This window comes from Neolamprologus brichardi, chromosome 1, assembly GCF_056152115.1.
Source record: "Neolamprologus brichardi isolate AB-2024 chromosome 1, ASM5615211v1, whole genome shotgun sequence".
NCBI lineage: Eukaryota > Metazoa > Chordata > Actinopteri > Cichliformes > Cichlidae > Neolamprologus > Neolamprologus brichardi.
Genome location: NC_142104.1, coordinates 22,028,757 through 22,044,440, shown reverse-complemented (window position 1 = coordinate 22,044,440; position 15,684 = coordinate 22,028,757). Strand labels below are relative to the sequence as shown.

The following is a 15,684-nucleotide window of genomic DNA, read 5'->3' as shown; positions in this document are numbered from 1 at the left end:
GTCTATTTGGCAAGCTTCTGTTGCCATAACGACTCCTCCACGGGTTGCCTTCCTTAGTCATCAGCCTGTGAGCAGCTTATTGTCTGTGGGAGCCTTCCTAAGTCACAGCACAGAAGGACAACCAGCAACCACTATTTACTCTGTAGTGGAAGAGGTTTCACTGGCAAATGGTACAAACAAATCTTTCATTCTTATTCTCATCCTTGCATAGTTTAGCCCAAGAGTTTATTTCCTGGAGTCGGGGGGTTGGAATATGTGACAGATGGATGTTAATCATAATATTTTGATGATGTTTACACTGTCCTCTTAATAACTTCACTTTTCAGAGTGGATTTAACTGTTTAGTGTTTAAAAAATCAACAACAAAAAACAAATCAAAACATGAAGCTTTGCAAAAGCTTTTGTGTTTCATAACTTTACACTGAGATTTTTTTTCTGCATCCACTCACCTGCCACTTTGCCACACTTGTTCTACTTGTTAATGCAGTATCCAGTTAGACAGTCACATGGCAGCAACTCAAAGAATTTAGGAAAAGACATGGTCAAGATGCCCTGCTGAAGTTCAAGCTGAGCATCAGAGGAATGAATGAAGTGACTTTGAACTTGGCATGTTTGGTAGTGACAGAGGGGCTGGTCCGAGTGTTTCATAAACTGCTGATCTGCGTGAATTTTCCCACATGAACGTCTCTGGGGACATCTCTGAAAAAGAGAAAATATCCAGTGAGCAGCAGTTTCTCTGGGTGAAAATGCCTTGTTGATGTCAGAGGTCAGATGAGAATGGTCAAGGCTTCCTCAAAGTGATGGGAAGGCAGCAGTAACTAAAATAACCAGTGGACCAAGGGTTTCATGTGTGAGAGCATCTGTGAATGCACATCAAACCTTGAGGCAGATGAGCTAGAGCAGCAGAAACCTATTGCAGATTCCACACCTGTCAGCTAAGAACAGGAAGTTCACACAGGCTCGCCAAATTGGACAATGTTGCTCAGGTGATGATGGTGAGTCTCAATTTTTGTGCTGTGACATTTAGAAATCAGGTTTAGAATTTAATTTAGTGTAAACAACATGAAAGCACTAATCCATCCTGCCTAGTTCAGGTCGTTGGGGATGTAATGGTGTCGGGATAATTTCATGGCGCGCTTTCGGCCCCTTGGTACCAACTGAGTAACTCCACAGCCTACTTGAATATTGTTGCTGATCATGTCCATGCCTTTATGACCACATCTATCTTCTGATGGTTGCTTCCAGCCACATGTCACAAAGCTTAAATCATCTCAAACTAGCTTCTTGAACACAAAAATGACTTGACTCAAATGGCCTCCTGGTGGAACTGGAGATTCGCCTTGTGGATGTGCAGCAACTGGGTCATACTATCATGTTGGTGTGAGCCAAAATTTCTGAGGTATGCATCCAACATCTTGCCATCCCAATATAGAGTAAATGAATCTTTAACAGATTTACTCTCACTGGACCATTATCTAATACATACAGTGGGGCAAAAAAGTATTTAGTCAGCCACCGATTGTGCAAGTTCCCCCACTTAAAATGATGACAGAGGTCAGTAATTTGCACCAGAGGTACACTTCAACTGTGAGAGACAGAATGTGAAAAAAAAATCCATGAATTCACATGGTAGGATTTGTAAAGAATTTATTCGTAAATCAGGGTGGAGAATAAGTATTTGGTCAATAACAAAAATACAACTCAATACTTTGTAACATAACCTTTGTTGGCAATAACAGAGGTCAAACGTTTACTATAGGTCTTTACCAGGTTTGCACACACAGTAGCTGGTATTTTGGCCCATTCCTCCATGCAGATCTTCTCAAGAGCAGTGATGTTTTGGGGCTGTTGCCGAGCAACACGGACTTTCAACTCCCGCCACAGATTTTCTATGAGGTTGAGGTCTGGAGACTGGCTAGGCCACTCCAGGACTTTCAAATGCTTCTTACGGAGCCACTCCTTTGTTGCCCGGGCGGTGTGTTTTGGATCATTGTCATGTTGGAAGACCCAGCCTCGTTTCATCTTCAAAGTTCTCACTGATGGAAGGAGGTTTTGGCTCAAAATCTCACGATACTTGGCCCCATTCATTCTGTCCTTAACACGGATCAGTCGTCCTGTCCCCTTGGCAGAAAAACAGCCCCATAGCATGATGTTTCCACCCCCATGCTTCACAGTAGGTATGGTGTTCTTGGGATGCAACTCAGTATTCTTCTTCCTCCAAACACGACGAGTTGAGTTTATACCAAAAAGTTCTACTTTGGTTTCATCTGACCACATGACATTCTCCCAATCCTCTGCTGTATCATCCATGTGCTCTCTGGCAAACTTCAGACGGGCCTGGACATGCACTGGCTTCAGCAGCGGAACACGTCTGGCACTGCGGGATTTGATTCCCTGCCGTTGTAGTGTGTTACTGATGGTGACCTTTGTTACTTTGGTCCCAGCTCTCTGCAGGTCATTCACCAGGTCCCCCCGTGTGGTTCTGGGATCTTTGCTCACCGTTCTCATGATCATTTTGACCCCACGAGATGAGATCTTGCGTGGAGCCCCAGATCGAGGGAGATTATCAGTGGTCTTGTATGTCTTCCATTTTCTGATGATTGCTCCCACAGTTGATTTTTTCACACCAAGCTGCTTGCCTATTGTAGATTCACTCTTCCCAGTCTGGTGCAGGTCTACAATTCTTTTCCTGGTGTCCTTCGAAAGCTCTTTGGTCTTGGCCATAGCGGAGTTTGGAGTCTGACTGGTTGAGGCTGTGGACAGGTGTCTTTTATACAGATGATGAGGTCAAACAGGTGCCATTCATACAGGTAACGAGTGGGGGACAGAAAAGCTTCTTACAGAAGACGTTACAGGTCTGTGAGAGCCAGGGATTTTCCTTGTTTGAGGTGACCAAATACTTATAATTTCCACCCTGATTTACGAATAAATTCTTTACAAATCCTACCATGTGAATTCATGGATTTTTTTTCACATTCTGTCTCTCACAGTTGAAGTGTACCTCTGGTGCAAATTACTGACCTCTGTCATCATTTTAAGTGGGGGAACTTGCACAATCGGTGGCTGACTAAATACTTTTTTGCCCCACTGTACATGCAATACACACAAGTATACATATATATACACAGACACACAAATATATATAGCTCTATTTGTACCTGTATTGAAACAAATTTAATTGTGTTGGAACTTGCTTCTGAAACACAAATGTGATTGTGTATCAGCTGGCAGCCATCTCGTGAACATTGCCTGGATGGCTGAGTTATGAAGCCCAGTATAGAACAATTATTACTTAAAGCATGTCACATCATTTCTACACTGTGCATCGTTTCTGCTGCTGTTCAGGAACGCAGTTGTGGGAGATAAATAACAATAAATACACACATAAAAAAAGTAGATGATTCTTAATCTGAAGGATCGGTTCCACACTGCTCAGCTGTGACTCCACAGCACCTGTCTTTTACACGTTTAGTGCAAAAGGTGACCATCCGAGCATTAAAAATCAGCACTCCCCCACAACAGAGCTGCTTTCTGTCTGCTCCCCCATCCCGCAACAACCTGGAGGAGAGAGAGCGCAACTACATCACTGCCCCTGCCTCCTCCTCACAGCGTTGGTCGCCATCCATCCCCTCTCCTCCTGTACCATAACAGATGGTGGGAACAACATTGCATTCACCGGGTACCACAACAATAGACCGCAGCATCTAGTCCGGACATCACTGGCCTTTCAGCACCATGCTCCCAGCGCGGGACTGCGCGAGGTTGTGAGTGCCGTCGTGATTTATTTCACGCGGTATCACCACGGCCACGGAGGAACCTTCTTGCGACTGTTTGGGCTCTCCGTCGAGTGGGGAAGATGGCCGCTATGAAAATATTAACGGGCACGGGGCTCTTCTTGGCTCTCTGCGCGCTGGGGCTGCTCGCCATGGCGATTTGCACCGATTATTGGTACGAGACGGACGCGAGGAGACATCGAGAGAGGTGTAAAAACTATGCCAGTAAGCGAAACGACCCGGGTTACATCTACATTTCGAGCCACAACCTCCCCCTCCAGATGCCTCCAAAGAGCCTGGAGAGGGAAGGTAACGGCCCAGATGCTGCTCCTGTCTTCAGGAGGAAGCGGCACTTTCTGGCCGGGGCGTCTGCCATGGAGTCTCACTGTAGCCGGCAGTTTAACTCCACCATCTCTGGTCTCTGGAGGAAATGTCACCGAGAAGGATTCGACCCGGAGACCGAGGACCTCATTTACAAAGGTAAACACGAGCAGTCTGGAGCCTGGCTTTTCTTGTGTGCACCACCAGGCCGTGCTCAGCGATGAGCTCACCTAGCCTGACACACACACACACACACACACACACACACACACACACACACACACACACACACACAATCATCCAGAGGCCTCTCACATCAGTGTGTCTCTGCTTTGACATTTTATAAAACGTGAGGATGGCCTTTTGGAATCTATTGTGTCTTTTAATTCAGCGGGTAATTTCGCTGTCCATGGTGCTAATTCTCTCTTTCTCTCTCTCGCTCTCTCTTTCTCTGTCTCTCTCTCTCGGATAATATTATTATAACAAGAGGATAGTCTTGTCTATAAGAGCCTAAGTGGTCTCGTAATAGTCAATATGACAAATAAAACAATTTCAGTGTGCACCAGAAGCTGAATCTTTAATGCAAATGCTTTAAATATTAGGCTACAGTAGAGACAACTCAGTGCACAGCCATCCTTCAGTGAACAACAATGAAAAGCTTTGTATCAGGCCTGATGTCATACCTGGAAAAGAGTAAGGTCCTGAAAGTGGGGGACGTTTTGTGGTCCTTGTTGTTGTTGTTGGTTAGTGTCACAATAAAAGTAGATCAGCATGGCTAAAACAGACCAGTAAATAACATAATTTAGCCACAGCATGCTGTATTGAAATCAGTTCACACCAAATCTAGCAGCCTTTTAGATACCTTGCAGTAATTCTGTTACATAATACTTCCCACTCCCCCCCCAACTACTATAACTACTGCCACTTATGTTACAATTAGCCACCATTTAATTGCACGAATAACACAAGATTTCAGGCTCTCTAATGAATACTTTACAGTGCATTTTCATTTCTGCTCTCAAAAATCACCATATTGTAAGAGCAGTGCACTTACATCACTTCAGTGTTCTGTTAATGTTTCACTGATTGCCCCATTGTCCTGTAAAGGCTGACTTTATGGCATAAACACATTAGTGCGATGCAGTTTTTGCAGCAGCAAGTAACTCTGATGAAGCTTATTCAGATTTTGTCTCTGAATGGTTGTGATTCAGTGTTCTGGTTATTTCAGGCTGTACTTTGTATTATTATTTAACTGGACTGCATGCTTTTTAAAAACATCTGAGTTTTAAACGAGCACTGCTACGTTGGTTATGAGCCGTGTTCATGATACCATGTCCACATCTTGCACTATGCATGTTGACAGACTACAACACATTTAACTTATGTTAAAAGTTCTTGCTGCTACTAGCCTCCATGCCTTTGGGATATTTACCATACTGAGCTCTTATCAGCAAGAACGGAGGTGCAGATTAGAATTGGCTCAATTTCAAGCATAATAGAACTTACAATATTTACTATAAGTGCCTGCAGAAGTAAATGCTGTATGCAGTCTAAGTAAATAGATTTTATTACTCGATTTAGATAGCCCTGTCTGAGTCTTAGGATAATCTTTAACTTCAGGTTTTATAGCTTCACATTAATTGATCATGTTTTGTGCAAAGAGTGGTACAGATGGCATAGAAGAAAACTGATTATTTATAATGGTCACTGACCTATAAAGCAACAGCATTATGTGGAGAATAATAACATGTAAACCAAACTATGTCTTTCTTCGCTGCAGTAGCTCTGCTTTGCCATTGGCATGTTCACTACGGTGACAATGAATATCCATCAGAAGCATTACGCAGATTCGTCCGCTGTTATTACATTTAGATCTCACGAATGTATGTAATTGAACATCAGAATTGTGCTAACGTTGTTACTTCCTGCTCAAGCAGCCGAAATGTGATTACTGTGCAATCAGACGTCAACCAGTCTGTCAGATTTAAAGTGACCTTAATTAAACTCTGTCATCCTGCTTGAAGGCAAACAATAAATGATAATAACACAAATTTTAAGTGAGACAATTTACAGAACTGCACTCGGAATCAGATGAAAAGAAAGGTCAAAGCTGCAAAGCATTTTAATAGTTGATTGTGTCTCATCTGGGAGATTATTTTCTTAATTAATGCAAACATTTCTGAATGCATTTCCAGATCTATACAGAGTATTAGGAGTTCAAAATCTTAATTTGTTCACATAGTTTTTCAGCATATGTGGAACAGAGTTTACCCCTAGATGTTTGGACTTAGACTTTCACAATATGTGACACCTTCAAAGATTCCTTCATTTGCGTTATCAGATTAAAGCCGGGCACCGATATGCTTACGAGTAATAATCAAACTCATTGTACCGTAGCTGTGATAAATGTCTGATTTGTCCCATTTGAACTCACAACAAAGCAAAAAGGAGACTCAGGGAGGCGTCAGTCAAGCACACAGCTCCAGTCATGAAGCTAAATTAATTTATGTTAATCTTCAATAGGTGTGTGGGACATTTAAAGGCTTGCCAAGTTTCCACAATTTTCCTTAATATGAGATCTGATATGAAAAGCAGGATCTGGATTATAGACTTTGGATCCCAAAACCAAATGCAAAAATCAAAATAGATTCACTTTAAAGGCAGAACAGTTAACAGTTGTGGCTGTCGGTGGAATAATCCATATTCCATATTGTTTCCCTAATCCCCTCCCTTAATAACAATGTAGGAGTGGTTGGGAAAACAAGGTTAATAAGGCCAGCTCAGAAAATTAAAACCCAGTGAGGGTGGAAAATAAATAAGAAGCTTTTCTACCATGTTTGCATACACACATTATCTTACAATCCCAGAAGTAGGGCGAAGGTTCAGAATGCAATTCTTACTTAATTTTCTTGCTTGTTACCCTCTTACTTACTTGAATTAAAGGAATTTGTCCTCCAGTTACAACTGTTTCCATTTTCTTCTGCCAGGCATAATTCAGAGATGTATCCCAGTCAAGTATCACTATTCTTCGTCTATCTTACCGCGAAATTTACCCATCAACATCACAAAGACTATACGGCAGGATGAGTGGCATGCACTCCGTAAGTATTAAAGTTTTTGTCTTTATGGAGCTGGTATTGGCTGTGTTTGTGTTTGGTGATTGACTATCTGGTTTTTGGAGTTATTCATTAATACACATTTTTCTACAAAGAATTTCGGTCAGACTGGCAAGGGTTTGGCATTGTAAATAATTGCTGTCTGATCTATACAAGCAGACTGATTGCCAAAACATTACAGTCTAACTCAGCAAGTCTGATAAGTGCATTTCATCTGTGACGTTTCTTTTTGTATTGGAGACTCGACACAGCTGGTTGTCATCTGGTGGCATTCTTGCTATATTCTTGAAATTGCTGGTCTACAGCAAGAATTTCACTATTTGGAGGGAATCTAAATTTCTGTTTTAAATCTCTGAGGTTCTGGCTGGACTCTAAAGTTAATGTGGATTTCTGTTTATGTAGATGCAAACAGATTTGTTATTTTAATTGATTTATCACAATTATTTGCTGCATTATCACAAACAGATTGTATATAGTTGACAATTTGAACCCATTCAATCATAATCTGATAGTAGGCTAATTCCATCGTACTGCTGTTCAAAGTCACTCTGAAGATAGCAAGTGACTGCAAGTGGTTTGCTCATGCAATCTACATCTTTGAAGCATGAAGATTAGAAGTTTATTGCACACAGTTTCCAGCCACTGTTTTTCCTAGTGTGGTCATAGCATTAATAGACTAGCTTAATGATAATTTAAAAAATAAAAAGAGAAAATTAAATAAAAATCTTTTTTTAGTAATGGGCTTTGTTTTTGAGTGACATTGGTGTGCACCAAGGCAATGTGTTGGGTCCTATGTCTTTTTTTCGTCAAACAAGTGTCTCTATTATTACCAAATCAAAACAACACCATGTTGCCAGCTAAAGAACTGCTGGAAGTCTTTCTCACTTTTTTCTCACATTAAATCACATTTGCTTCTGTTTAATGAATATCAATACTCAACATGATGTGTAGTCGAAGGGAAAGTGGTGTTTTTTTTATTGTTTGTACAACAGGATTGCTTTAGTCTTACTATTAGTGCTCTGAATTTATCATACTGCTCTTAGCATCTACATAACTATCACATACAGGCTCTTAATTATACAATCCATAAAAACAGCTCAAGCATGCAATATTTATTACTAAGTCCTGAAACTGTTGACCAGTGAAACACCAATGAAAAATCAGAGCTGCATGAAAAAGTAAAGGATGTGTGCACATTTAATCAAAAAAAGAGAAACAGCAGCACACCTGCTACCACTAACCCACGCTAGTTGTGAAAGTTATCCCTGTTTTAGTCGTTGTTTTGCTACTTGAATCAACACGCACTTCTTCTCTTATTTAGTGTCACTGTTTTCAGAGAAAAAGGAACTCACTTTAGACTTGCTTGCACAGCACTGAATAGCAGACAAAAATAGGAACAGGCAGTGGAACATATAGCAGTTTATCAGCTAGATATTTCCCTCTGGAGGTGGAGGAGACCCAAACCAGAAGTAAAAGTTGAACATAAGTTTGGCAGGTGGACACAGACAAACACATTTTGTATTGTGCACTTATTTATTCTTTGCACCGACAGACAGTTTTACTGTAACTACCATCAGCTCTGATTGTTAAACTAAAATTGATCCACTAGATGAAAGATGCCATGTTCACATAACAGTGTTCTCATCCTGTCAGTTCTTGTCAGCCTCAAACATGTCAGAAACTATTTTCATGTGAGAAGCAGTGACAAAATTAATTAGTTTTAACAAATGAAGGTAACTTGAGCACTTCCAGAGGCTAATGTGAATTTTATTTATAAACTTTTATTCAATGATTGCTGATTTTATTAAAAATTATGTGAAAACACATTCAACAACAAATTCAAATAGACATTTTTGTTTCTGTCAATACATTTTATTGTGATTTTTATTTGCCTTCGAGATGTCATCAAATATTAAAAGATACAACTATACATACAAGTACCCATACTGTATAAATGCAATTTAAATAATGGCAAAAATGTAAAACTGCGTATAACACCAAAATCAAAATACTGTTCTTATACCTTACAGTACAGATATGATGATATAAGTGTGGAAATATTAAACATAAATATGTTTTTTTTGTCTTTACCCCCCCACCATTTCAAATGCATTTACAAAAGCCACGTCTTTTTTCAGTCTTACTGCAAACATTTATGTGAAATAATCTCCTTGTGCTGTCATTTCCTGCAGTCTTTTATAAACCTATAAGCCTTAGCAAGACGCTCGCTTCGTCGCAGTGGATACTTATCCATTTCTGAATAATTAAAATACCTATATTTACCACTTTTAACACATAGCTGCCTATCAATAGTAAATGTGTTGCTGACCTTATACTGAACTCACTGTTATCAGTGTTATTAACACAGGGGCTTCTTTTCTTAAACCTCCCCTTTAAACCCTTGAGTAGACCTGTACTTCTTGGCATCCTTGTATCACGGTACTGTGAAAAGCACATCCTCACACGAGTCTGCAGACGAAATACAATTTTATTCAGTTTCTGTTCTTCATGACAGCCGAGAGCACCTTTGGGTTAACATGAGATAGTGAGTTGCCAGACCTTAGATTCCATCAGTAGTGATTTCCAGTATCATGTTCCACTACTTTTATCTTATTGCCTGTAGGTGTGTTGTTTTATATTCAGTACGGGTGATACAGTGCATTGGTAATGCAGAGATGTTCAGTTAAAATGAGTTAAAAATACATCCTTGCATTTATTCTTGTTATTTGTGTTCTTGCTATATTTTTACATTTTTATTCTCGTTGTATTTTGTTGCACGAGTACTAAATTTTTACATTAGCTATTAGAAGGCTCACTGAACACTTCATTTTTCAAAGTTTAGAATTTTCTGGCAACTGTTTCATGGTTCTGGCTTAAAAAGGTTTTCTGTAAAAGTGATATCATTTTAATGCATTACAGTTTTTTGAATTGTTTAATTATGTATGTAATTATTTTAACTAACAGATTGAATTAGTTTTATATATATATACAGTGGGATCCTCATTTGATTTCACTGTGTGGATCTATTTAGAAGATAAGGAAAAAAGACTATTTCCTAGAAAGAACTGTGTATTGAAACTATGTAATGATGTCTTAAAACACTTCCTCTTCTAACACAGCAGGTTGTTTCAACACAAAAAAGAAGAAAAAGCTGTCTAAAAGCAGATAGTTTAGCACAAAATAAAGTTCAGTTAGAGCTTTGAATTCACTGATTTCTGATTTTTGAATATTATATTGATCTATATTAAGTAGTTTTATTGGCATTAGTTAAATCCTTGACACACGAGTAAGTATATCATAGCATACTACAATATTAGTTCCTCTGAAAGAAGAAACTGGACAGCCAGTTGGTTCTGTCACAACTTTGCTATTGATAATACAATTAGAAGTAAACATTCATTTGTAACTTTATTTCTAAGTTAGCATGTAGCCTAGTTTACATGAAATTGTTGATTGGATAGGTGCTAGCCTCACGTTTAAGGCTGCTGTGGAACACCAGGGATTTGACTTTTGTATTCCCAGTAACATCATTGTACAATCTATAGTTTTGTCTACACAATTATGGTGATATTGTTTCTATGCCTGCCTCTTGACTCATGCTTATCTTAACTATTATCACAGAGTAGTTGTTTCTGTTCTACTCACCTGTGTTTCTTGTATCTTTGTTCTAACTGTGAAACACAGTGCGATTTTCCTGCCTCGCAAATAAAGCAGCAATGTATAAAGTTTATTTACAAGGCTCTACTGCACGATGTCTGATGACATTTTAATATTAGCTGTACTTCCTGTTCACACAGTTTGGAAAAACTGAAAGACTTTGCTGCCTAAAAAAGGGAAAACCCCATCAACAACAACCAAACAAAATAAACAACCAAACAATTAAAGCAATGTTGTTGTTTTTTTTAATTTAATTGGATGATTTTAAAACATTACATGTCTACATCTACCCTGGGAAATACTCTTCATAATTTATGACCATGTATAATGTCTCTTTGTATTAGGTTTCTGCCTGTCTAGCAGTCTGTCTACACTTATGTTATTGCACACAGGTGTGTCATGAAAAAGAGATCTTGTTCTCAGTGATGCAATGTGTTTACATAAGGAATTCAATAATAGTAATAATAATACTTTAGCCTTTAGCTTTAGTATTCAGTGTCTGTAAGTTACGATTCCCTCGGTGAAGTTTTCGTTTCTGCTTGCAGATCTAAGAAGAATGACAGCTGGCTTTGTGGGCATGGCTGTGTCCATCATTCTTTTCGGGTGGATCATTGGAGTGCTGGGATGCTGCCAGCAGCATGACCTCATGCAATATGTAGCTGGGCTACTCTTTCTCATGGGAGGTACTGTGAGAGCACATATGCCCACATCCACACACAAGCATGCATGCAAAATCCAATTTTATTCACTTTATTTATTTATTTGATGACAGCTGAGAGCACCTTTGTGTTAACATGAGATAACAGTTCAATGTCCTGCAGTAACAGGATTCTCATCCTGCAGTAAGATGCAGAGTACATGTAAAAATTCAATAATCGATCGAAAACCATGTAAACCAGTCCTGTTCTCTTCCACTCACACAGGAACATGCTGCATCATCTCGTTGTGCACATGTGTGGCAGGAATCAACTTCGAGTTATCCCGCTATCCTCGCTACATGTATGGCCTCCCTGAAGACATTAGCCATGGCTATGGCTGGTCCATGTTTTGTGCCTGGGGGGGCCTCGGTCTCACATTGCTGGCTGGCTTCCTCTGCACCTTGGCTCCATCCCTGAGTACGCCTGCCGCTCGCACAACCATCCACAAGCCGAGGCAGGAGAACGGAACCGTGTGACAGGGGCGTTGTGAAGCGATTGAACCACCGAACGCACAAACACACCCTTCCAACCTTGATGTTTAACTCTGAAACAGTTTTTGTCTGATCACCATCTCACAACACCCTCAGCATCGCCATCCCCCTTCAGTGTTCAGTGTGCCTGAGTTGTGACAGAAGGAACAAAGTAACGGCAAATTTCACACACCTAATCTTGAAAATCCCCGAGGGACCTCCGTAGAGGCCAAGAGTGACACCCACAGCAATGTTTGACTGGGGCATGGCTCTAATAGCACAAATAAGACTTTTTTTTTTTTGGTTTTGATTTTTGAAATGCTGACTTTATGATGATCTAATGGTGACTGTTTTCTCTGAAGAGAAATTGTCATAAAATGGTGCTCTCTTAAATACATAAAGCCACACACAATCCCACACAAGAGACACACTTAGACACAAAGACACACATACACACACACACAAACACAGACACACACCAGCCTTTCCACACATGCTCAATTACTATGGATGAATCATGAGAGATATCCAGCAAAAGGAACAAACATCAGGCCAGAACATCCTGTCAGCATTCCTCTGTCAGTCGAGTGAAGTGTGCTGTGTTATTGTTCGTAATGGAAAAAAAAAAGAAGAAGAAAAAAATTTGGCACTGACTGCCCATTGCCTATCTTTAGTATAGCACACTAACTGATATCAAACATGAGCCCCAGGGCACACGTCTACAGCCTATACTGGGTCTAGCAGTGCGGTCAGTATGATAAAATACACAGAAGTAAATTTTTTGCCTTCAAGAGCAAATTGTTTGATGCTTCTTTGACAATTATATATGTACAAATGCATCTCAGTGTAGATCCAGATCATTGTTTGTGTAAAGTAGATTTTGAATATTTGTTTTCTGTTTGCTCAGAGGCAGTGATGGCCGGCAGAGTTCAGTCGATTACCAAGTGAAAGTAATGCAAGTAAGCAGGTAAATCTGAGTAAAAGAAACACAGCATCTGCTGCACTGTCATGGATCTGACAGACCGGTGTGTTTGCTGAAGGCTGAATCATAACCTGACAGCAAGAAAAATTAGACCAAACTATGGAGGAAGTATTTGATTGCTCCACTGTTTAACCTCATATTGGTCAGTCCTTTTTTTCTCTGAATAGAAGCGAATTAAGCAATTTTAGAAGAGAAAGAAATGCAACTTCAGTGATGCCACTAAAAATACAAGCACAATCTGCACACAGAATTCTCATCTGTACTAAGTACAATAACAGACTATATCAAACATTAGTGGAAGGCCAAACTATCATCATTTAATATCCTGCAATGTTAGTTTTAATATAAGGAAAGGAGCACAATAAAAGATCATTTCTGTGATGGACCTCATTGTCCAGCAATCAAATGCATATTGTGAATTTAAGAGTTGTTTACAAATTTTTTTATATGGATGTTAATCTTTAGAAAACAACAACAACAACAACAAAATTATAAGTAGAAAAAATCCTGTTGAAGGCTGTGATGCTTGGAATTCACACAATGACTGATCATTTTAGTAAACATATATTTTGTACCAGTAAAATGCAAATGTACTGTGTACTAGCTAACAAAACAGTACACTACACATTGTTGTGTGTGAGAGGAACAGAGGAATTCTTCATTTTCGTCTTACACCTCCAAATCCGAGGTCGAAACAAAGCACCTACAGCAACATATGCCTAGACATGTGTCTCGAGCTGTACTGCAAATACACATTCAGTTTGAATTATTTAATTTACACATCGAAAATAACTAGACTGAGAAAACTTGAAATGACAAGTATCCATAATAAGTCAAATTTAAGGAATGCGTTCTTGGAAACTTATTTTTGATTTGAAATACACCAGGTTTTCTGTATTAAGTTGGAAAATGACATATTCCACAGTGTGCAACATGGTTTGGACAATGTAAAAATGTCTGAAAATAAAGTGTAGGACTTCAAGCTGTTAAATATAAAAGGAAAAACTATCACCCTGTTAACACTACTGGGCGAGAATAACCCACAAAAGCCATTTGGTTTTTGTTTTGTTTTTTTGTAACGCTGTAATTTTTGTTCCTGAGTCACTAGAGGTAATATATTTTAAAAGGACAAAACTCACCACCTCCACGATCCATGACTACATGATACAAGAATATTACAGCCATGATGTTTTTATAAGTGTTGATTGCCTGAGATGAATCATGAGATATTCTATCAGCTATGTCAATTAACTCTCTTAGAAAAAAAAGGTGTTATAGTGTCTTAACAACACTGTGTGTGACGTTTGGTCATTTCACCATCACCATCAATGAGGAAATGAACTGAGGCATGATAGAAAACTGTATCGCCAGTGTCTTGTTGAATCTTTGCACTTTGCTGCGTTTCATGATTTAGTGAACTTGAAGTCTTAAGCTGGTGGCACTATATTTGTTTGCAAGGTCACACGAGGGAGCAAAAGATTATCAGAGCATGTAACAAGCACCCTGTTGTGAGTCCGCGTTTATACAGTGTTGTGAGGTCAGGTTCAATTGGCCGAGGCTCTTAATGTGGAAATGTTTCCACCTGAAAGTAGGGCATACTATAAATATGGAAATTTTTTATATCTATGCTCGCTACACTGCTAACTGACAGAATGCGACGCTGTGTGGTGTTTTAATGAAGTTTTAAGTTTGCACTTAAACTGAAACACAGTAATATACTGTAAGCAGTGAAGTGTAATGTATATGTACATGGTGCAAGTACAATGTGTTGTTCTGACTGAAGCACAACTGCACACAACTCTTTTTTGCGTATTATGGGGGTGGGGGTGGGGGAGGAATTAGACTTTTGCCACCACTGCATGTGTGCAGTCAAAAGATAACACATGATACATTTTGAAAGCACACAGCTACCCCCCACCCCCCCATGTCTCAAATAGTAAATTTCAATGAACACCAACACAAAGCAGTGTCTGTGTTTTGAAGCTGAAGTTTTGTCATCAACTCAAAACAGAAGAACAGTAGCACACAGTAGCAAGATTTACAAAGCATTACAAAAAAACAAAAAACAACGAACGTTAGAGGATGGATGAGCACCGTGTAACAAGATACTGGAAATTGTTGTATAATCCAACTTTCATGAGGAACTTAGAGAAGTACTCTGTGCAATGAGAGATGTCCCGTGAAAATGCCACCATTAAGAGTGGCTCTCATTTCAGTAGCACAGCTATTATTTTCTACATTTATACTGGTTCCATCCACTGCAGATGTTACGTGGGGATAAAAAAACAAAAAAAAACAAAAGCCAGACATTACAGCCTTGCATGATCTCATTACAGTTAGTTTCTTTCAATATATGAAAAAGTGTGTCCATTTTTAATTAGTTTATTTTACTGAAATAAAACATGTAATTATTAACATGTTGTTGCTTTCTGTCTTTGTGTTTGTGCCGGGACTCTGTAGTTCTGCCCTCCAAAGTTGCAGAGCTATATGTGAATCGTTCTAACTGTTTTTAAAAAAACAAGGCAAAAAAAGCACTTTTATCTTGAAAGTTTTAATATGTGACGATCCTCGTCTGTCTGAGGCAGCAAGATGTTTTGTACTGTTAAATCTGTAGGGTAGAGGTGCTTTCTGGAGCTGAACTGAAAACAGACAGTCCAGGTAAGAGAT

At 39.3% G+C, this 15,684-nt stretch overlaps 1 protein-coding gene across 1 annotated transcript; it reads left to right on the top strand.

The window, feature by feature from the left end:
* Nucleotides 1–3,521: 3,521 nt before the first annotated feature.
* Nucleotides 3,522–15,432, top strand: tmem276b (transmembrane protein 276b). Its single transcript, XM_006780245.3, has 4 exons — nt 3,522–4,253; nt 7,082–7,195; nt 11,413–11,550; nt 11,791–15,432. Exons 1-4 carry the CDS (start codon nt 3,857–3,859, stop codon nt 12,039–12,041), a joined length of 900 nt encoding a protein of 299 aa, XP_006780308.1. The 5' UTR covers nt 3,522–3,856; the 3' UTR covers nt 12,042–15,432.
* Nucleotides 15,433–15,684: the final 252 nt, after the last annotated feature.